Below are 23,611 nucleotides of genomic sequence, written 5' to 3'. Positions count from 1 at the left end.
TTACTTTAATTAAGTATAAATAATAGAGTATGTATGAATGTATCTATATATTATTAATTGATAACATATATTATTTAACATTTTTATGGTCAATGATAATAGATCAGATGAAAATTACATAATTAACTAATATAATTATTATATAAAATAATATATTATATATAAAAAAATATTATTTTAAAAAATAAATATAGTTCGGTTGATTTCGATCCAGTCCGATCAAAAAATCACAGACCCCGAGACTGGATTGAAACCCATTCGGTCCACCATTTGTGGGACCGAAACTGACCACTTACAGTTTCAATCTAATCTGGTCCGAACCAAACCAATCAGTCCGGTCAATTTTTTCGGTCCAGACCTAAACTTCTTCACCCCTAGTCAAATCTATCTCTTGTTGTCTAATTCGGTTTTTAGGTTTCGTTTAGGAACATAATCGTTTTTATGTTTTTGATTATTTATGTCATTGCTCTTATCAAACTATTTTAATATTGTTTATAAACTACTTTATAAATGTTTTAAAATATTCTTAATGTCTAAACAACCCTAATATCGTAAAATGAAGTCAACTAAATGAGTCTAAGTACGTGTATCCTCCACGTTGATTCACAGGTAGAAAGGTGGTCTATATTTGCTTCGAGCAATCTCTCGTAAATTCAGCTCTCACTATCCTAAAACTACGGGAACACCCTCAGTCCCAACGGAGCGGGCACACTCGAGTTCAACCAAGAATCGATAGAAAAATCGGACCATTCGATAAAACCACCGAAAGTAAGGGCAGTATCGTAAATAAGCGCGCGTACCGAAAAAGATTGTCCCTAATAAATACCAACGTCAGAAAAACCTCTTGCCCTCTCTCTCGGAGTCTCGTGTAAAGAGATTTTGACTCTCTTACTCGCACTCTGTATTCGACCGCAACGGCTCTTTACTTTCTCACTCTCTTAAAGATTGAGAGAAATACGCATTGGTCTTGGTTATCTTCCTCGAATGGAACTCTGGAACTGGACAATGGGGCTTCTTCTAGGTTTTCTCGTTTCGGTTTCTTTGTTCCAGGCAAGTTCAACTCTGTTTATTTTGTTCATGCTCTGTTCTTCATATTTTTTCCCTTTCTGTTCGTTTCCTTCCTGTTTTTGTCCGAAATTTTTTCTTGATTTTTCTCCGATCTCTTTTTATTTTCGCCTCTTGCTTCCTTTAATTGGTCTCCAACTAAACGAATGAGAATACATTTACTTTTATGAAAAATCTTGTTTCTCATTGTCGAAGTATTTTTACGAACGAAACGAAAATAATGAAGAAATGAAAAATCTTATTTCTCATCTTCGAAGTTATTCTGAAAGAGGCGGAAACTTTGTCTCTGCTAAGCCTTCTACTCGGATCTTTAAGCGAGAACAGAGGATAGAAATCAGTCCCCCCCCCCCCCTCTCTCTCTCTCTCTCTCTCAATCAAATGAAGTTAATTTGTGTAACTCCACAATCATGTTTAAACAACTTTGATTAGATATGCAAGGGAATTGAACACCTTCTTTGATGAATATGGCCGACTTTGAATATTATGTGCAGGTCATACTGAACGTGTCTGTAGTGAGCGCAGAGAATGCACTGACGTCCGATGTCATCTCAGGGTGAGGCGGTTATTTTTGTCCCTTCGCATCATATTGTATACCATACATTACAGTCGTCATAATTAGTGCATAAAAATTTGCGATGCCAGCACGCCCTGCTTCTGTACGGTATATTCTCTGATGTGGTTACGTTGCGTATTCTGTGGTGGCAACACGCACAATTTTGCGGGAAAAGTTTATAAGAATTGCTTTTGACAGAAAATGAAAAGCTCTGGTAACATGACATAAAATGAAAGAAACTCCTTCTTATTGAATGAATGAATACAGATGAAAGCTCTGTTTTTATAAGAGCCTCGGGTCCCAGTCAGGAAAGAAAGACAACTGCTATTTAACGGAAACTAACTGATCTGTAAAATATTGACACGTAATCTTGATAGTTTGCTCTGTGATTTTCAAGATTTGAATTGTTCTTTCTAACCATATCGGCTTCTGAAGATGATGAAATGAACACAATTTTGGTTATTTTATTTCATCTTATCTACAAAGTAGAGTATTTATAATCCTCCATGTTGTTTAGGGAAAGGCATTCTGAAGACTATTGTGCGATGTATGGCATATGTGGAAAACGTACGGATGGAAAAGTCTTGAACTGTCCTTTCGGCTCCCCTTCCGTGAAGGTACTTGATAAAGTTTCCTATTGTTGTCTCAGTGTTAGCTCTGCACTAGTGGAGGCAGCAGCAAGACACCTTGTATTACTATTATTACTCCGAGTGTTGCTCCTGTTATATTTTTATGTATCCGTGTACATATGTATGTATATGTTTCGGTTTATAATCCAACATATATAGCATTGTTTGATTTCAGGATTAGTCCCTGTTTCTAAAACAGGGTAGACGCTCCTTCTGGTTCTGTTAGTTTCAAGTTTTTTGTTTTTGAACCTGTGAAGGCTACAGTTAGCTGATAATTACATATTGTCATGATTACCAGCCAGAAGAGTTGCTTTCGTCAAAGATTCAGAGTTTATGTCCAACGATTACTGGCAATGTTTGTTGTACAGAAGCTCAGTTTGACACATTACTGACCCAAGTCCAACAAGTAAGATCTTTATTGAAATCTATTCTTTGTATCCAGTCTCGTTGTTTGAAATCTATTTTTGTTACTTTCCCTACGATTGGCCACTCCTGCTGTAGTCCAGGCATTATATGGTATTGCATTAATTTGTATTTCTTACTCACTGGAGAAGCATTTTGTGTAAATGCTAATATTAACTCATCTTCATGGCAATGTCTACACTGAGGGTAGTGTTGGTTTACTGTTTGTGGTCCGCTACTGTCCTTTGCCTTATGTTTGTTATATTTTGAATTATAAATATTAACTTCTCTAGGCTTTTTTCCCCAAGAGACATGTGAACCTTGATTTTTGGTATTAATGGCACTGTTTTCAATTTTGTACCGTACCAGCCGGTACGGCCGATATTTACCGTACCGGCCGTTGGGCCGGTATAAGTACCATATACATTTCATACTGGCCGGTACCGGCCTCAATTTCGGCCTGTACCGGCCTATATTTCGGCTTTCAATTTTTTTTTTTTTTCAAACTACAAGCTTATTTTTTGACCCTCAATTCAGACTAGGCTATTTATAATTTATATATATATATGTATTTATATATATTTTATTCATATATAGACTATTATTTTGGAATATAATTTATATATATAATTTATTCATATATCGACTATTCCGAAACGGTACACGAAACGGTACTGGTATTGAAATATTTCGTTCCAATGCCTTGACCAGTACGGCTTCCGGTACGGTATTCAAAACATTGATTAATGGTCCATAATTTTACTGATTCTAGTTATTTTTTTGGGGCTGAGTTTCAGATCTTCTTAGATGTACTTGTTCATCTTGCTCTTTCTTTTCAAGCTTTCCTTCTCCCCCAAAGTAGTCATTATCTAACCTTAATACTAATTTTTCTTGCAGGCAATTCCTTTCCTTGTAGGTTGCCCAGCATGCTTGAGAAACTTTTTAAATCTGTTCTGTGAGCTCACCTGCTCTCCGAATCAGAGTTTGTTTATCAATGTGACTTCTGTTTCCAAGGTCAGGAATTCCCACTTAGCCTCACTGGTAATAATAACCGAGAGGTCTTGTTGTTGTCATTCTGTTGAGCCCCTCATTGGGCAATCTAGTTGCACACTAACGTCAGAAAAGAACAATAAATTTGCGACAAGTACCATTTTATAATATTGGAAATATATTATAATCTTACGTGGAATTTTTTTGTTTTAAAAAAATAAATCTCAAACGCTGTTTTCAATCTTGGTAAAGCTAAAAGGTTGTTAAAATTTATCCAAGCAAAAGAGAAAACTTCACTTGAATGTCTCGAAAGGTCCTAAAAGATGCTGCACAAATATTCCTACAAAAATGTGACTCTTCTTAGCGCAAATCTAGGCAAATATAGAACATGAAACAGAATGACACATTAACAGTAGCAAAATCTTATGTGGAATCTTGTTATATATAAACAGCTTTTTGTGTCCTAAGTTGAGTTGTTTGAAGTACCTATTTCAACAGTGTCATCTATGGTCTTTGATATTTTCTCTTAGGCATAGATAATAACGTGGACAAGATAGATAGTAATCCATGTAGCTTCCCGTTCTATTCTGTCATTGAAGTGAATGCATATCTTCTGTTGGAAAATAGTTTGAAATTGCTAAAGCTTTTGTTTGTGTTTGATGAGGCTATTTCCAGAGAGATATATGTTATCGGAGAAAGACACATAATTATGTATGTAAAACTGTAACTCTATTTATGTAAACTTATTCCTTTTTCAGGTTAATAGCAATTTGACCGTGGATGGAATTGATTTTTATATAACTGATACTTTTGGTGAAGGGTTATATGACTCCTGCAAGGATGTCAAGTTTGGCACCATGAATGCTCAAGCTCTAGAAATTATTGGTGCTGGTGCTCAAAATTTTAAAGGTAACATGATATTTTTGAATTTCAACCCAAGGTCTCTCTCTCTGTGCGCCATATACGCAATGGTTTTAGGCTGTAATGGGAAATAACAAATATAGAATCATGTTTGTGAATTTGAACTTGTGAAGGATATCCATGTTCTTGACTATTTAAGAATGGTTTGGCTTAGGTTTTAGGCGTTCTGCTTTGTACACCCCGTAGTGTATTTTGGTTGCCCCTAGCGCTTTTAGTAAAATGTGGCACCTTTACTTATATGCAAAAATTCTTTTAGATTGGAATTTTATTGGAATTTTGCAAAACACCTATAATATTTTAACCTTGGGGTGAAATTTTGAAGTGGATGCTCAATTAGTCATGATCAACTTTATCCTTATGCCATCATATGTTCAAAGGTGCTCTGAACGTACTTGAGATATGAGTACAAGTATGGGCTAGTATAGATGAAGTAAATGAAATTCCTCAAGTGGATATAACATTATGGATCGTTGTGAATGAGTATTAAGGGATTGTCAGGAGTAAATGATGTTGTAAAAGAGTGTAGTTCGATACTTATTTGATCAATGGGTTTTCTATGGTTTATGTGATTGCTTGAATAGAAAGTGGGAAATTTACTTATCAAAAGAAAAGTGGGAAATTTGATTTTCCTTGGACTGATGGGTTGAAAAAGAAAGATGTATTTGATCTCATTTCCTAGGTTCATGTGGACACCATGACTAAGACAAATTGTTACTGATAGATTTTTTTTTTTTTTAACTTTCTTTTTCCTGGCGTAAATTTGATAGGTCAAACTAATTTGATGGAGAAAATTCCACAATTTTGTAATAAAAAGGTGAGATTTTAGAGAGAGAGAGAGAGTACACTATATTTTATAGTTATTACTGCATGTACAGGTGCAATATTGAAATATGTATCCTTCTTCCTTTTGACTTTTTTTTTTTTTGGTTTTATAAATTTATGAAGTTGTTCATATTTTTATCACTTAGCATTGAGGGAGAATATTTTTGGTTGTCAAGGTGCTGCATGCTTTAATTTTCTTTGTAATTATTCGTGCTGTTCTATGGGTTGTAGTGCTCATACTTTAATTTATTTGGCAGAGTGGTTTGCTTTTATTGGTAGACAAGCAGGGCCAAATGTGCCAGGTTCACCATATGCCATTAAGTTCCATTCAAATGCTATTGATTCATCTCAAATGAAACCTATGAATATTTCTACTTATTCATGTGGTGATATTTCACTGGGCTGTTCTTGTGGTGATTGCCCTTCATCTCCAGTATGCTCTAAGACATCTCCTCCTGCTCCCCACGAAAGGGGTTCTTGTTTGGTGAGAATTGGGTCTATTAAGGTGAGAGCCTATGGTACTCTTGTTCCAAACCTTAGCGGTTGCTTTGGTTGATATGTTCAATCCAATGAAAATTCTCGTTGGTACTTTTATGTTGTGTGACTGTATAATGCAGTGTTGCTAACTTGCTAATATGGTTTCTCTGTTTGCCAACTGCAGGCCAAATGTATTGACTTTGCTTTAGCAATCCTGTATATCATATTGGTTTGTATATTTTTAGGATGGGGTTTATTTCATCGGACAAGAGAAAGGAAACCACATTATCGAACAAAACCAGTGTTGCATGCCGCCATGCACTCAGTTAACAGGAAAAACGATGAGAACTTCCCCATGCAGGTGCATGCTGATTTACCTTTCCTTCCCAGTGATTACACCATCATCCTCTTTAAGTTGATCACCTCTAATAATTCAACTTGATTGCAAGGCTCACCTGTCACTACCTCTGGCTGATATAACAAAAAGAGGAAAAGTACACATCCCTCAAACTGCTACCCAAATTGTAATCACCTACCAAACTATTAATTTTAACAATTACCTCCTCAAACTATCCTAATTCAATAATTCTATAAAATTTGATATAACTACTCTTGATAAAAATTAAGAATTAAAAAATGAAAAATAATATTAAAAAATCCAAAAGATAAAATAATAGAACAATAAATTGTTTTCAAAAGAACTAATAAAATAAAATTTGGAAATTAATTTAAACAAATAAAAAAGGATGAATAACTTTTTTTAACAAAGAATAAAATATGAAAAAGATAGTTTTCTAATTTTAAAAATTATTTTTTATTTTTCTAAAGAAGTATTTCTCATTTTTTTGAAAGAATTTATTTTTTTATTTTATAAAAGTAATTTATATTTTTTTAATTTAATAGGATATTTTTTATTTTTTGAAAATTTTTAGGGGCAATTTTCTATTTTTAAGATGAAGTGACATTGCTATTTCTTAGTATTTTGGGGCTAATTTCCAAAATTAATACTTTATGGGTGCTTGCAAATTGGGTGGTAGTTTGATTGGGGTTTGCATATTGCTCCCCCGGGCCCCAGAAAAAGTAATGGCCATTCTTCAAATTTTGTTGCTTGTTTCTCCCAGGGAGTGTGTCTAGTAGACTCAGTAATTTAGGATTATTGTAACTCAACTGCATCCTCTGACCGAGTAAATTTGTCAGGAGAAGTCGGGTCTGATGAGTTGCTGTATCTTTGTAAAATTAATTCTCTCTATTTTGCTTTTCCTTACTATTCCAGCTGTACCTATTGACTCTAATTGTCCGTATGGTTTGACCTGTTTGCTGGATAAGTAATTAATATTCTTATCAGTGTTTCTATGTCAATGCTTCAGCATCCTTGATGTTGCTGACTCTGAAACTTATAGATTACTTGCACTGTAATTGAAGTGGGTATCCATTTTTCTAGGCCAGGAACAAAAAAAAGGAACCTGAACTCACCAGCCATGCTCATCACATGCTTTTGCCTCTGAACTTTTTTTCCTTATATGTTTTGCGTGACTGAAGAATTGCTTTGTCAGCAACCAATATATATTCTTAAAATAGGGTTAGCTATTCTCATTATCTGGCTCTGAAAGGGTCCAAAGGGACTTAGACATAGCTCAGCTTCAGTTATTCCAAAATTTTATACAAAAGATTTTATAAACTTAAAAATGGTACATTCTGCCTTTCGTTTGTTGGTAATCATATGCATGTTTTTTTTTTATTAATCAGATGCTTGAAGATGCTCCTCAAATTGGAATTGGGATCCGACTTTCAGTCGTGCAAGGATACATGTCCAAATTTTACAGGTCATTACCATGCCACTAATGCTTATGCTTGTACTGCTGGAATAGTTTTTGACGTTGTGTATATTGTTTCATGTACAGGAGTTATGGAACATGGGTTGCTAGAAATCCAACCTTAGTTTTATGTTCATCATTGGCTATAGTTCTTCTGCTTTGTTTAGGTCTAGTCCATTTCACGGTGGAGACACGGCCTGAGAAGGTATTTGTTTGGCACTTAATTTTTTTTTGTGAAAGAACCTGTTTCACTTTGCTTCCTAGTGTATTATTTCAGGACCTATTGATTGTCAAATTTGCTTGAATTTGCCACTTGGATTTAATTATATCACATTGCCTTTTTGCTTGGGGAGGAATCCATTCTTAATTCTCTGCTATGAAATCACTGGTCATGTTTATTCTTAGCATTGCCAAGATGGGGGGAATCATCTTGTAATGTGCACTGGGGGGAATCATCTTGTTTATACTGTATACATGGATTCTCAAGTGTGTATACAGTTTCTTGGAATCTTGTAACTCCAAGTGATATACAGTCAATTTACTGGCACATTTATAGCTTGATCCTATTTCTAGTTTTGAGCTGGAACCGGCTGATTCAACTGTCAAAAGCAACATTTTTATTTGTATAGTACTGTTAGTACTATGTTTGCGTTGCCTACACTTATGTCAACTTTGATATATGCAACTGTTGCAGCTATGGGTAGGACCTGGGAGTAAAGCTGCAGAAGAGAAACAATTTTTTGACAGTCACCTAGCCCCTTTTTACAGAATTGAACAGGTTCTACTTTATCATAAGTTTTTGTTGTTAATATGTCTTGTCATACTTCCATTTGATTTAAAAGCTAATACGTGTACAAGGAAAATACTGTCTTTATGGCTCTAAGGAGACCCAAATCCAGTCTTTTGCTGGTACTATTCATGGAGGTTACCCATCACTATTTCTTATTGTATAGGTTAGAGCCCTGTTTGAGTCAAAGACTCAAATACACCACTAGTTTTCTATTGGTCATATCTGCCACTGAGCATGGAGTTGATAACAGTTCTTGCCACTTTTCACTTCTGAATCACCACCGCAGCAAGGGGATTATAGTATTTATTTTACTTCACATAGGTACCAATGATGGTCTGCATTTTTCTATGCAGCTCATATTAGCAACGATCCCAGATGCGTTAGATGGTAAATTACCAAGTATAGTGACAGAGAAGAACATCAAGCTACTGTTTGAGATACAAAAAAAGGTATCCATTGCGGTATTTCTTTTTAGATATAACTAGGTTATATGACTTGCAATGGATTATGAGTAGGGTTTTTTTTTCTTCATATTATTTATAAATAATTTGTGAGTTTGGCTATGTATTTTTTTCCAACATTAGTCTGTGTTTTTTCAGGTTGATGGACTTCATGCAAATTATTCAGGATCAATGATTAGTCTCAATGATATTTGCACGAAACCGTTGGACCAGGATTGTGCCACTCAAAGTGTTCTACAGGTAAACTTGGTAGTTGGTAGCCTGTGCTTGGGTAGTTCACACTATTGAATGTAACGAGAGAACTCGTAGACTCTTTCTCTTTTCTTGTTATTCAATTAATATGTCCGATTTAATGAAAATTTTGGGCTGCTTGCATTTTTGGATGCTTGAAAAAGTCTAAATGAGTAGCAATTTTTGTTTTTAATGTAATTGACATGAGCAGAAAAACTTGTTACAGTTGCACTAGCCTAGTGCTTCTTATATACTTGTGTCTATGTCAGAAATACTAGCCTAAAAGCCTTTTATTTCTTTTATTAATTTGCTTCTTTTCTTCAGGTCTTGTTGATACATATTAACTTGTTGATACATATTAACTTATCTCTAATTTACACCGTTGCATTGATCTTGCTATTCCAACTGTTGCAATATATTTTTGTTGAAGTGCCATGGGGTATCAATTCTTAATTATGGCTGAAGCAACTTAATGTTTAATTTCACGATTGACTTTCTTTCTTTTGATAGGTCTATTTGGTAAATGAGATTAACAACATCTGTTTTTTTCCTCTTCTTGCTGACAGTATTTTGAAATGGATCCCGAAAATTATGATAATTATGGGGGAGTTGCTCACCTCGAGTATTGTTTTGAGGTAATTTTCATCTTTATGTTGTTTAAAGCTCAAGCTTGTATATGTCCTGAGTACTTGGGCTATGCCTATATCTATCAATAAACTTGCTTACTGATAAAAAAAAAAACGCTCGATAGCTTGGATTTACTGTTTTGTCTTTTAAATGGCTTGCATTTTAGTGAACTCTTGCAACATATTGGGTTGGGTCTTTCATTTCCAAATCAGCTGCTAAAGACCGTACAATCTCTAAGAATTTTCATTTTTTGGAGGATAGATGATTGTATATTTGCTTGTATGTATTGATATGAGCAGCGAAGTACTGGATACTTGGAATAAGAGGTGGTTTATTTGACTTGGATTGGGCATATACATTGATTGTATTTTGGTACATCTATTTCGAATCCAATTGATTGTATCTGAAATCTGACACACACCACACATAATCACCAAACACCCGGTGCAAGGAGCTGATGGGAAAGAGAAGGCATAAATGAATATGAAATCTGAATCTTATTGTTGTTTTGTCCTTCTAGCAAAAGAGACATATTGGTGCTTGTGTTTTATGTAACAAGTAATCGATGTATATTACCTTCATCTCTTGCTTCGAAAAACCATCAAACACATTTCAATAATAAGACATGACATTCGTGAGGTTAGATATCACTATAAATTGAGATTGAACAGTCTCAAACATTATTATGCAAACTTTATATTCATAAGGTTAGTGTTCTTAGAGTTTATAACATTTTTTTAATCTTCACTTATGTACTCTATTCTTTCAGCACTATTCCTCTGCAGACAAATGTATGAGTGCGTTTAAAGCTCCGTTAGATCCAAGCACTGCATTAGGAGGTTTCCCCCCGAATAATTATTCTGATGTAATTATATTTTCAATTCTCTTAACTTTCCAACTTAAATTTGATTGTGGGAGCATGTAATAACCCTACGGTGATAATTCTGTGACAGGCTTCTGCATTTGTAATTACTTACCCTGTCAACAACGCGTTTGACAAAGAAGGAAATGAAACTCAAAGAGCAGTGGCTTGGGAGAAGGCTTTTATTCAGTTAGCGAAGGTTTGTTCTCGGTAAAATTTTCCTTTCATTGGTACTTATAATTTTTTTTTTCCCTTTCATTGGATGTTTGTTATGTGTGCAATTGTTCTTTTCTTATGCACTAATATCAAGTATTGGGCTTCTCTGCTATGTTTTCTCCACAAGTAAAAGACACTTGATGTGAAATTTTATATCATGCTATATCCGTAAGTCCTATTTTAACATTTTTATTTGTCTGAGAATTTTGTTAGTGAAGGTGTTTTTTTCTATATGGTTCTTATGAGCCTTCTACGTCATTCTTACCGTAGATGATTTTTGACATAGCTAAGTATCTTATATATTAGTACAAAAATGTCCTTTGTCTTTCTTGTTCTCTAGTTAAAAAGGATAGCAAATTTTTATGTAATTTTTTTATACCATCTTACTCGTGCCAGATCCCTCTTCACTCTGAGCTGCCAACATTCAATGATATATGGAGAACGATGAAGTGCTAAAGTCATCTTTGTAATGAAGTTAGAGTATCCAGTTTCTTATATAAAAAAATAAGGAATATCCGGTTATATATAATTTGTATTAGGGTTAGATTATTCCAACTTTTTTCAAGACAATATAAATATGGCTTCGAGTGGTTGTAGGAACAAAGTTTGGATAACATAAATCTTGTTAAGCTGCTGCGATTGGACATGAGATATGAAGGTGTGGGCATAGCCAAGTTCTGCGCTCTCAATGTAAACACCTGAACTTCTGCATTGCAACAAGGAAATGAATCAAGATTATTTACAAACTCATGGCAGCCTATGAAAAAATACAATCTGGCCCTAAATGGTTAAAAAGGTGGAAAGGGATTTAGTTAGAAAACCAAATCATTGAGATAGAGTCTTACCATTTTGCTACCCTGCTTTAGGAGGCTGCTGATTCGGAACTGTTGATATGATATGATTATACTCGCATTCATGCATAAGCATTACTAATTTGTTGGTGGTTAAAACTCCTTTTGGCTCCATTTTTTTTTCTGAATCTCCTCTACTTGTTGACTTCTTTGTGATAGGATGAGTTATTGCCAATGGTGCAGTCTAAAAATTTAACACTTTCCTTTTCCTCGGAAAGCTCCATTGAGGAGGAACTCAAAAGAGAAAGTACTGCAGATGCCATTACTATATTGGTGGGTTTCCCCCCTTTTTTCCTTCATGAAAATATTTTTTTGTGGAAACAACGTTCAAATACTGCCACTCATTTATAATGGAAGTCTTAATTTTATATGCCTGTGGATGAGCTATTTTCTTCTATAATCTTTGAAAGCGCTTTTTCTAAATGAAGTTAATTATTCATTGTCTATATTTGATACTTTATTTTGTTGCAGATAAGCTATCTTGTGATGTTTGCTTACATTTCTTTTACTTTGGGGGATACACCTTGTCTATCCTCCTTTTACATTTCATCCAAGGTATGGTCTCATCCATGGTTTAAATGTTCTTCCATATCGTGGAGACATGCTCTTTAGTGTATGGATTATGGACTTTCTGCATAGGTTACTTACCTTATATTTAATATAATTGTATCATTTGATGGCTGGATTCCAGGTGTTGCTTGGTCTCTGTGGAGTTATTCTTGTCATGTTGTCTGTTCTTGGATCAGTTGGATTTTTTAGTGCCATTGGAGTAAAATCTACACTGATCATTATGGAAGTTATTCCTTTTCTTGTTCTAGCTGTAAGTTCCTTCCCTCTCCTGTGTCTTTTAGATTTCATGCATTTCTCCCACTAGTTATGTTATTACCTTGTTCCTAAAGTGAAGGATACACATTCAATCCTGTTTCATTTTACTTAAGCTGTATATTCGGAACGCCATATGTTAGTTCCAAAATGTTATCTTGATAAAATTTGTCCCTCTTCATTCAGTTAACTGTTTTAGTATCTATGAAAGGTTTGGTTCATCCTTACTCCACCTTCTCTCCCCGCATTGTTGTGCTGACATCATCTTTATAAGGCTAATATTTTTTCATATCAGGTGGGGGTGGATAATATGTGTATACTGGTGCATGCTGTGAAGCGGCAACCAACAGAGTTGCCTTTAGAAGGACGGATGAGCAATGCACTTGTGGAAGTAGGGCCATCCATAACACTAGCCAGTCTCTCGGAGGTTTTAGCTTTTGCAGTTGGAAGTTTTATACCTATGCCAGCTTGCCGTGTGTTTTCCATGTTTGCAGGTTAAACATGTTCATGCATTTCAATATGTAGCAATGAATATGATTTGTTTTGTTTTATATATTTATTCTGTCATGATGCTTTATCTCTGGCTAATTATGTTTGCACGTTCTTTTGCAGCATTGGCTGTTCTTCTGGACTTCCTTCTGCAAGTTACTGCTTTTGTAGCTTTAATTGTTTTTGACTTTCTCCGAGCTGAGGATAGGGGGGTTGACTGCTTTCCGTGCATAAGAGTTTCTTCATCAGATGAGGACTCTGGTAAAGGTACTTATATGTTTATAATTTATGCCTAACTGATGCATTATCCTGATTCCCGCAGATTATTTTAGACTGTGACGTATGATATTTTCTTTTGCTGTACATGTCTTTTTTCACACTTATCTAATTGAAGGCTATCTTATGGTAGCATAGGCATTGGGAAGAGAAAGCCTGGATTACTGGTTTGTTATATGAAGGTAATTAACATCTTTTTAATCACGAATATTATAATGATTTAATATTTTCACTTACCGATACTCTGCATGTATGATTGGGAGATAATGGTAGCACACAATATTGACAAATGTACGACTTAAATGTCTTATCGATTCAGTGGTGCTTAAAACAATGTGTAGTGAAATGTCAGGAATCTTCTGCTAACATGGGCTTCCCTTGTAATCATATCATGACTTGGTGTGGTTATATTGATTTCCTATAAATTATTTTGCAACTCGTTAGTAAACATTGTTTCTATTAACTTTCAGGAGTCATTGTGCTAATTTTTTTCCTTTTAAAAAAAACAGATCATTATTGCTTGGTGATTCGAATTTCTTTTTTCTGGCTACAATCTTGGTGTTTATTGCTTGACCTACTTTTTAATTAGTTGGGTTTTAATTTACATTTCAGGAAGTCCACGCACCCTTCCTCAGTCTTCGGGGAGTGAAAGTAGTTGTCATTTCCGTCTTTCTTGGATGTGCATTCGCTAGTATTGTAAGAAGTTTTTTTGTTTAATCATCCTCTGACATTCTGTGAGATTATACATTTATCTGTTTTTTTCTCCTACACATATGAAACTAATCTTGCTTATTTGTTTATTTTTTTTAAAAAAAAAAAATCTCAGGCCTTGTGCACTAGGATTGAACCTGGTTTGGAACAAAAGATTGTTCTTCCTCGAGACTCCTATCTTCAGGTTGAACTACTTGAAACCTTCTCATTATGCATATATTATGAGAATTATTTATTTGGTATGCTAAGACTTCATTTTCATTTCTACAGGGATATTTTAATAATGTTTCAGAATATCTTAGAATTGGACCACCGCTATATTTTGTTGTGAAGAACTATAACTATAGGTATCATATTATCATTATATTCCCTTTTACCTCCAATTTGATCTCCTTTGTACCTCTGCTATTCTTGTCATGATATCGGCAGTTCTCCACCTTGATGAAGAGAGGAATAAGTATTAACTGCCAGCTGCCTGTTTCGTTTTATGGAGTTTAATTTTTGAACCCTATTTGCTGGTGTGCTATGATGAAGCTTTGATTGTGATACTGTTTATGTGTACTTCACCACTACGTGTCTTTGTGGGAGAAAATGAGGGGTTGGGAATGAATCTTAATTTGATTCAGTTTGTCACTGTGTTGAGACTATGTTACTGATGTTCCACTACTCCTCAGCTCAGAATCAAGACATACAAACCAGTTATGCTCCATCAACCAATGTGACTCAAACTCCCTTTTAAACGAGGTAAAACCTTCTTCGTTTGATGTAAAATGTCTCAAGCACTATTTATTATTATATTCCTGCCTTGCATCCCAGCTCCTTCGCTCTTCATTTCTTTTGATACCTCACACTTTTGTGCAAGGTGACACATAGGTTGCATTTTATTTTACTTGCTTGAGCCTTTCTGTATATTTTTACATGCCTCAATTTTCTTTTCCCTTTTGTACTCCAAGTCCCTCTATACATCCCTGTTAAAGTCTCTTTGGCTTTCTTGTAGAATTTTCTATGGGTTAATTAATATAACTTTTGTTTCTTTAAAAGATTAGATATTCTCTAGAAGCAATAGCAAATATTTTTCCATATATTTGTAAATGAATGGGTACATGCAGGGATGTTCATTGGTAAAATTATTCATTCTCTCTAGTTTTGGAAACAATTGTTTGAATAAAAGTTATAGTTATTCTTAAATTCTCCATTCCTTATTGTTTGTTCACCCTTAAAAACTCGGCCTTTAAGGGGATAGAATTTATAATGCATTTCTTTGAAATAAATTGCAATGCCTTGGATTGAGTATTGGAGGGTAGGAGAGTGGTGAATGGAAACCATATTGTCTCTAATAGTAGTTCTTGCGGTTTATAATGATTCCAAGGGACTCAATTTTGACCTTAACTAGTCTTTTTGGAGTATAGTCCCAGATGTAGAATATAACTAATTATTCTTTTTGGACTATTAGCGTGGATGTGGCTTGGGTTTTTCTTGGGTCATTACGCAAAAAGTCACAATTTCCTGAAATTACCCCCATTAATTTAAACTCAATTAAAGAAAATAAAAAGGTTCATTGACTTTTTAAATAAAGGTTAAGGAGAGTTACATTGTGGCAATTGATTGTGGCAATTGACTCTTCAACAGGGATAATATTTTGGGATGTCCCAAAGCAGAACAATATACAAGCAATTTGAGACGAAGAGTCTTATTTTTATAGGCATGATAATTTTATTAATTATCAAGAAAACTAAGCTTAGGCAATATGAACTGAAGCTAGTAACACATTTATGTTTTGTTTTTTTTTTTTTAATCTAGCTAATTCTGTCATATTACACTTGTGAATATGTATATTATATTTATCGACTATGTCAGAACCTTAGGGGTGGAAGAGTGCAAGTTTCATAACCATTTTTTGAATAAAGATATTTTTTTTTATAAGTAATAAGAGATTTTATTGACAAGTAAATAGGTATAGCCCAAGTACACAGGAAGTATACAAGAGAAAACATCTAAATACAAGCTAAGGGCTAGAAAAAACTAAGAGCAAATCATGAAGGTTATACTTAGAATAAAGATAAGATATAAAGGGCTTTGGCTATATTTATATGTTTGTATGGTATTTTACTCATATTTGAATATGTTCAGTATTTGTTAGTAGCATGAAATTGTGGGATTAATTTATTGTTGTTCAATGTGTTTTCCTCTTTGGTTGTCCCTGCAGTATATTCTCTTGATATGAATTATTTGTTTTTTTTTTTTTTTTGCTTCTGTAGATTGCAAGAGCCTCCTCAATACCATACTCAACTTATATTGCCAAGCCAGCTGCTTCATGGCTTGATGATTTTCTTGTATGGATGTCTCCAGAAGCATTTGGGTGCTGTCGGAAGTTCACAAATGGGAGTTATTGCCCGCCTGATGATCAGGTCAAGACCCAATCATTCTTAGAATATTTAGAATTTTTAGTTTTTCTTTTTCTAACATTACTATGAAACTTTGGGTAATTTTTGTGCCTAAATTGATCCTTTTACCTAATAAATGACTGCTTTAGATTGGGCTTACTCATTTAAATGACATTAGACTTTGATGCACAGAGGTATTGGAATTTGTACTAAAACGGTTTTAAGTTATACAAAGGCTTAGGCAAAAAATGAGTTCCCTGAAAGCAGTGGAAACTTCTTTCAACTTTGAAAATGCAGAATTGCATTTTTCTGACATGGATGGTAATAAGACCTCCGTTTTTTAATTATAAAGCAACAGGATGTCTTTTCTTTTTTCATTCCACTTTCTTGCTTAACTATGCATGACCCTCGTCATAGTAAGAATGAAACAATGATCTTGCTATAAAATCAACTTAGCTACTGTTATTAATATTGTTCTGCGTTGGTAATGTGCATCCCATTGTAATTACTGAAGTAAGTTCTCTTCCAGCCTCCTTGCTGCTCTCCTAATGAAGTTCCTTGTGGTGTGGATGGAGTATGCAAAGATTGTACCACGGTAACTATATGCTAAAGAAATATCTTTTGAATCGACTTTTTCTCATTGCTTTGTCACATAATTCGATTTTTGTTTGTGAAACACATTTTTAGATTGAGGGTTCTTAACAACTAACGATTTTGGAGTTGTTCAGTGCTTTCATCACTCCGATTTGGATAATGATCGTCCATCTACAGTACAATTTAAGGAGAAACTTCCCTGGTTCCTGAATTCTCTACCCTCTGCTGATTGTGCCAAAGGTGGCCATGGGGCTTACACTAGTAGTGTGGAACTGAAAGGTAGATAGGTTTGAGTATTTTCTACCATTATTTGTTTTTTAAAGAAATATGCCAGTGTTTAGACATGCAATGATTTACGTATCGAGGTCAAAATATGTGGTGAGAAATCTAAATTTGGTATTGATTAATTAATAATTAATAATCTCCTATTAACAGGATATGAGAATGGTATCATTCTAGCATCTTCATTCCGTACGTATCATACACCCCTCAACAAGCAGGTATGGCACTGCTTGTCATGATGAGAGTCAGACTGCTTTTTGTTGTAATTGCGTTGCATAGATCTCCAATTTGTTGTATTTTAGGTTGACTATGTTAATTCAATGAGGGCTGCTCGAGAGTTCACGTCAAGGGTTTCTGATTCTTTGAAGGTAATATTTCAGTGCTACCTGTCTCAATTCTTTCATTTATCTACGCTCCCTTTCTCTAAAGCAAGAAAAGGATATTTTTCGGAATGCTCTTTGTGCTGATCATCTTACATCTGTTACATGACATTGGTTATTTTGCTGCAGATAGAGATCTTTCCATATTCAGTCTTTTATATGTTTTTCGAGCAATACCTTGATATTTGGAGGACGGCTCTGTTCAACCTTGCTATAGCTATTGGTTAGTGAATGAGGACTCTGTTATGGAAAACGGATTTTTTATTTTTATTTTCATGGGATAACTTGATCTACTAAGTTCATCACTTCAATTATTTCCTTTTCATGAGTGCAAAATACTTGGTTTCCCTGCTAATAGCTAGGAATGTCTTATTCCCAGTGCCTTGTCTAAAAAATGTTCAACTAGATAGAGGGAACAGGCATATCCGTAACCATAATCTTTTGTTTTGTAGTTGTTTCTAAATTGAAATATTTGATTGGAGTATTTTAAGACCCTGGTTATGCCCTTCTCAGGATCTTTGAACTAAACAGTTTAGTTGAGTAGTGATATATTGCTTTCTTTGTTCCTTAGGGTTCATTCATTCATTAATGATGAGAGACAAATGGGGAGGGAAACCCATGAAAATATTTACTCACCATAGCGAAATTTCTCTGTTTAGTTCTCGCTCTTATCCAAAATCCTTTTCATGAAATGGGTTTGTTCAGCCTGATTTCCATCGAGACCAAGTTGTTTGAGTTTTAGTAGAGCAGAGGATTTTTCTGTTAATGTCACTTAAAGGAGTAGGGGTGTTTGTTGTTCGATATTTCTGGGTAAGGTCATCTGTGGACACTGCTTTTTCTGGTGGGGGGCTGAGGGAATTTGTAAGAACTTTTAAGGGTTGATAATAGAGCATACATTGCTTGACAATGTTCAAACCATTATGGTTGTAATTTGGCCCTTGTGGAATACAGAGGAAGTGAAAGGAAAAGTTTTCTGGTCATCCCAGAAGGAAAATATGGAAAATTGCAGTATCCTGCAACTTTCCTCCAAACATTTGTTGATAATGGTTCCGAAGTTGTACCACCTTGGAAGGGTTTTTTTTGGCTTCTTGCTGTCGGGAAAGATGGATACTCTAAATGGTTTCAAAGCAATCATATGCAACAGTCTTTGTAGGGCTGATGCGGTGACTTGAATTACTCAACACTTGGGCAACTTGGGCAACTTGCAGTCATCTGAAATAGCCAATATAGGAGTAGATACGATGAGCATAAAGAATTTAAGGTTGTCAGATGTACATGTCATTGAAGAAGAGCCCTAGTTCTCCGCTATGGTGGGTTCGTCAGATGAATTTGAAGAATGGAATGTCGTCTGCACGTTGTGGTTTGTTAGACAACAGCTGGAAATGTGAAGGGGGAAGGTGTATTGGGTTGTAAAAGAATTTGAACTGGGCCTGGTAGGCGGCCATGAGCAGGCTAAGAAGCAACCTACAAAGGTTATTTCTCAACCCATGCTGCTAAAGGTGAAGGACTGATGAAAGTCAATGGGCCACAACACACATGGGCAAAGAGAGAGACATTGATGTGATTGAGGAAGATAGACCCATGTGTGATGAAGAGAAATAAGGAAGACTTTGCTCATTAGTGATCTTGAAAGGGGCAACTGGAGGCTTGGAATCAATAAAATTTGTTTGTTCTATAATCCCTTTGACTTCAAACAATATTAGACTACCAAAGGTCAGCTTGGGGCTGGGATGTTAAAGAGAATGCTATTCGGCAATTATTTGTGTCAAAATTGTCAACAAAATAGTATTTGTCTTAATAATTTGATTTTCATAACATAAAATTTGGATTTTACAGCAAATATTAAATAATCTAACATAAATATGCATGTTTCAAATCAGTAATTTTATTTCTTACAAGAACTAAATAGATCCATTTGATGATGTAAACAGGTGCAGTGTTTATCGTTTGCTTAATCATCACGTGTAGGTTGGTATTAACGTTTTTAGCTATTGCTTTAGATTATAGTTTTTTTTTTTTTTTCCTTCTGCTTTTTGATACTTGACTATAATGTTCTATTCTTTCTGAAATAACTCAGACATTCCATTTCTGGTTCTTGGCTTACCAATTGTAGTTTTTGGAGTTCAGCAATTATTTTTCTGGTGTTAACAATGATTCTCGTAGATCTCATGGTAATTTTCTTCCTTGATAATTATAGAGTTGCTTTATTTGAAATATTGATGACAATTATTGTGTAATTAATTTACAATTGACCCAATTGTTGTTTTTCTTTTAAGTTGCTTACAAGATGACACTGTACAGGGTATGATGGCAGTTCTGGATATCCAATTGAATGCAGTCTCCGTCGTTAACCTTGTTATGTCAGTGGGCGTTGCTGTTGAGTTTTGTGTGCATATGACACATGCTTTCTCGGTCAGTATCACTCTCAAGTCCTAGTTGTTGCTTGGAAAAGATGTTTCCCATTGCTGCTTGATGGACTTGTGCAAACTTAATTTTTCCATACTACATTATCTATATGTTTCAATAATATAAAATGGATTTGGTTGAAATTCATTCCCTTCCCATATATGATTTGATTGAATCTCAATATCAAGGGGAGAGATGCCCAGCATGAAATGTGCCCATGTGATGATGCAAAAGGATCCATGTAACCAACCCCAATTAGTTGCTGTTATGGTTTAGTTGAATTTAATTTTAATATGGTTACAGCTATATTCTTTGAACAGTGAAAATTAAGTGTTCTGAAATGGAGTATACTAACATAACTAGTCAAGGTAGGTGAGTCACTGATGGCTCCCCTTCTGAATATGGGGAAATCTTCTTCCTTTTGACTTTACAATTTTTGTTAGAGCGTGATAACAGAATTCCTTTTGTTAGTCTATTCTTATATATTTCTTGCACAGGTAAGCAGTGGAGATAAGGAACAACGCATGAAGGAGGCTCTGGGTACAATGGGAGCATCTGTCTTCAGGTGTTTTTTCCTTCTTTGGCAAGATAGCTAATCCAGATCCCTAAGAACATTGCATTACTTTTTATAACAACATCAGAAAAGCCCAAGCCACATCAAAGCCCATACTCCAAAAGAACTAGTTAATGTTACAATTGGAGCCTATTGGAATTATTATAAAGGGCTTGGACTTCTCCCTCCCAATGTGGGATCTCATTCACCACATTCTCATGCACAATCTGAAGTATTACAATCTTCTTCCTTATACTCTGATGTCCTCGTCGGGCCAAGTCCATCATAGGTGGCACGGCTCAAATCTCACAATTTTGGTTTGGAATGAATAATACTATTTGTAACAACTTAAAGAAAGTCCAAGTCACATTTAGTAAGGTTACAATTAGAGCTTTTTAGAATCGTTATAAAGGGTTTGAACTTGTTAGTGTAAAAATAATATGTTGGCATGTTCTTATGACAAAATTTATTCCAATTGAGTTGTAAGTATGTTGGGTAGAGTCTAGGTCTCAATTAGAACAAAAAGTGCAAAAATCGCAAATTCGCAAGACCTGTTGAGATCGACCTGGTCAGATTAAATCAAGCATAAGTTTTGATTTCCATATCGGATTGAGGTGATCTTGGTGGCGTTGGAAAGCTAACTCAATTATCTACAAATTCATGTTTCGCAAGGATCTTCAAATTCTAATGTTTACTTGGTCAAAACAGCTCAACAATCTTATGACCAAAAAACTGGATAGAAAGTTCGCTTGACAATTGGGTCGAGCGAAAATTCCGGAAATCACTTTTTCACTAGGGTTTAGACTCTCTAAGTGGCCTACACGAGCCCTAAGTACATATAGAATAATATGCATGACTTCTAGGGTGTGGAGAGAGACTAGAGCTGTCGTATTCATTATATTCTTGAGAGAAAACCTTAAGGAGATCCATTGCGCATTGAAGATCGATTCTCTCTTGATAAACAAACCTCCATCATATTGTGCTCGTGTACTTGTATTGCTGAATCCATTGGTGTGATGTATTTGTTGGCTGGGAGGATTTCCGGAGCTACTTGGGTGTAGAGATCGAGTTGGTGCTCTTGGTAAAACTATAGAAAGACTGGTGGTGACTTACACCCAAATGGCTTTAGATTTTGAAGTTCTTCAAATGAGTTTCCACTTCATGAACAAAATCTCTGTGTTGATTATTTCTTGTGATTTGATTCATTGAGTGGTTGATTGATTATTAATTTAAGTAGTCTAATAAATTTGGAAAACACCTATTCACCCCCTCTAGGTGTATTTGGTATTTGGGATTTTAATCCCTGATTTTTCAGAACTTCTCTCTCCTAAGCAATGTGATATGGCCGACCTCCCCCCCCCCCCCCCCCAAAAAAAAAAAAAAAAAACAATTCACCCCCGATATTACAATTCCTGACAAATGTAAATGGACTGTTGAACTTTCTCAAATAGCTCCAGTTCTATACATGAATCAGCTTCTTCTAATTGCAGTTCAAAACTCCTATTTTGTGGTTAAACTACAAACCATGGTTTATCAAATAAATGGCATTTTAGAGGTTAAATATAGTTGGTGTCCTCCTGACCTGCTGCAAAATGAGTTTTGTCCTCGCTTACCTGTCAGAAGTTCAGTGTGAAGTTTTCTGCAATCTAAAATGATTTCAACAACTTACCTGCCTTTGACATAATTTTGCAGTGGAATCACACTGACAAAGCTAGTTGGCGTGATTGTTCTTTGTTTCTCGAGGACTGAAGTTTTTGTGGTATTAATCCCTCTCTAAATTTTGTAATTACACTGACCAATATTTTCCAGCGTTTTTAATTATCTTCTCTGCCTATGTCTTGCAGGTTTATTACTTCCAAATGTACCTCACATTGGTCCTTCTTGGTTTCTTGCATGGACTTGTATTCTTACCGGTAAGTCCACAATAATCTCATCATTACAATACTAAGTTGTGATTTCCATTTGTCTATATATGGAAAGTACTGAGACCGTGAGCAATTTTAGGCACGAATCAGCACTGCTTTGCTCTATAGATCAAAATGTACCTTAAATTAAAGATGGCAACGAGAAAGTATGCTGCATCATTTTAGCCAGTTCAAAAAATATAGTAAGATTATAATGTGATCTTTTAACTGGCTGTTAGCTACTACGTCATGGTAATCCCTCTAGTTTTGCTTTTATGAAATGTGCATGAGTTGATTTGTTTCTCATATCATCCATAAAAAGGAGAAAAAAGGTGAAGTTTTCTTGAGATGGCCTAATTTGTATTATCCACTTTCGACTGTTATTTTGTTGCTTTTGAGGAGTCTAATTTGCCTCAAAAGTTGTACAGAGCTTACACTAACCACCCACCCCCACCCCCCCCCCCCCCCCCCCCCCCCCCCCCCCCCCCCCCCCCCCCCCCCCCCCCCCCCCCCAAAAAAAAAAAAAAGAGCGGAAATATTCCAGACTGTTGAAGTGAATGTTGGTTTCCAATTGATACACCTACCTAAAGGGATGAATAATGGAAGGAAGAAGTCATGTCTCTTCTTGGTTTTTTATGTTCACAGGTATTTTTGAGCATATTTGGTCCGCCGTCTAGATGCGTTCTTGTGGAGCAGCTAGAAGATCATCCATCTGCTTCATCACAGCTGTAGGAAGGAAACTTTTTGTAGGTTAATATCCTTCTCTTCTATACTTAAATTGCATGTATCGATAGTTCAAGAAAATGTCAAGTAGGTTCCGACGTGTATTATATCGGCAACAAAAAAAATAGAAAAAAAAAAAAAAAGAAGACAAAAGGTAGTGTTAGCCATAGAAGGAGCTTCTGTTAGCTAGGCTTCTGGTCCGTCAAGATTGATAGGTCTTTTCCCATACGGCTAATATTGTGGCGACTCAGACTGCCATTAGAGTACTTCTTGATGTACAACTAAGATGAAAAGTGTAACATTGATGAAAGAATTAAAGAAAATGAATATGTTTAGTTAAATTGGCTTGAATTGGTCGCCACTTGTGTGCTTGCTG

General features: G+C 35.2%; 1 protein-coding gene across 2 annotated transcripts; it reads left to right on the top strand.

Moving 5' to 3' along the window:
- The first annotated feature begins 846 nt into the window (after window positions 1–846).
- LOC121262802 (NPC intracellular cholesterol transporter 1-like) lies at window positions 847–23,586 on the top strand. Of its 2 annotated transcripts, none has more exons than XM_041165409.1 (39): window positions 847–1,050; window positions 1,557–1,618; window positions 2,136–2,235; window positions 2,546–2,653; window positions 3,547–3,663; window positions 4,398–4,548; window positions 5,640–5,887; window positions 6,044–6,220; window positions 7,606–7,682; window positions 7,761–7,878; window positions 8,368–8,451; window positions 8,817–8,912; window positions 9,063–9,164; window positions 9,722–9,790; window positions 10,552–10,647; window positions 10,736–10,843; window positions 11,871–11,984; window positions 12,183–12,266; window positions 12,403–12,531; window positions 12,829–13,027; window positions 13,146–13,289; window positions 13,437–13,480; window positions 13,911–13,994; window positions 14,125–14,193; window positions 14,280–14,356; window positions 14,684–14,753; window positions 16,268–16,417; window positions 16,923–16,988; window positions 17,122–17,266; window positions 17,423–17,487; window positions 17,572–17,637; window positions 17,779–17,872; window positions 19,581–19,617; window positions 19,763–19,820; window positions 19,951–20,061; window positions 20,553–20,620; window positions 22,301–22,367; window positions 22,453–22,521; window positions 23,158–23,586. In XM_041165409.1, exons 1-39 carry the CDS (start codon window positions 985–987, stop codon window positions 23,242–23,244), a joined length of 3,876 nt encoding a protein of 1,291 aa, XP_041021343.1. In that variant the 5' UTR covers window positions 847–984; the 3' UTR covers window positions 23,245–23,586. The 2 variants fall into 2 exon arrangements, with proteins under 2 accessions (XP_041021343.1, XP_041021342.1); XM_041165408.1 differs by having other exon boundaries at window positions 19,727–19,820.
- Window positions 23,587–23,611: the final 25 nt, after the last annotated feature.

This window comes from Juglans microcarpa x Juglans regia, chromosome 4S (assembly GCF_004785595.1).
Source record: "Juglans microcarpa x Juglans regia isolate MS1-56 chromosome 4S, Jm3101_v1.0, whole genome shotgun sequence".
Classification (NCBI taxonomy): domain Eukaryota; kingdom Viridiplantae; phylum Streptophyta; class Magnoliopsida; order Fagales; family Juglandaceae; genus Juglans; species Juglans microcarpa x Juglans regia.
This window is presented reverse-complemented; position numbering and strand designations above follow the sequence as displayed.

Bases quoted from the DNA above. Each gene is read 5' to 3' on its own strand.
- LOC121262802 (XM_041165408.1), top strand. From the start codon at position 985: ATGGAACTCTGGAACTGGACAATGGGGCTTCTTCTAGGTTTTCTCGTT. The intron at 2,654-3,546 runs GTAAGATCTTTA...TTTTTCTTGCAG, and splicing joins TACTGACCCAAGTCCAACAA to GCAATTCCTTTCCTTGTAGG. The intron at 7,879-8,367 runs GTATTTGTTTGG...CAACTGTTGCAG, and splicing joins TGGAGACACGGCCTGAGAAG to CTATGGGTAGGACCTGGGAG.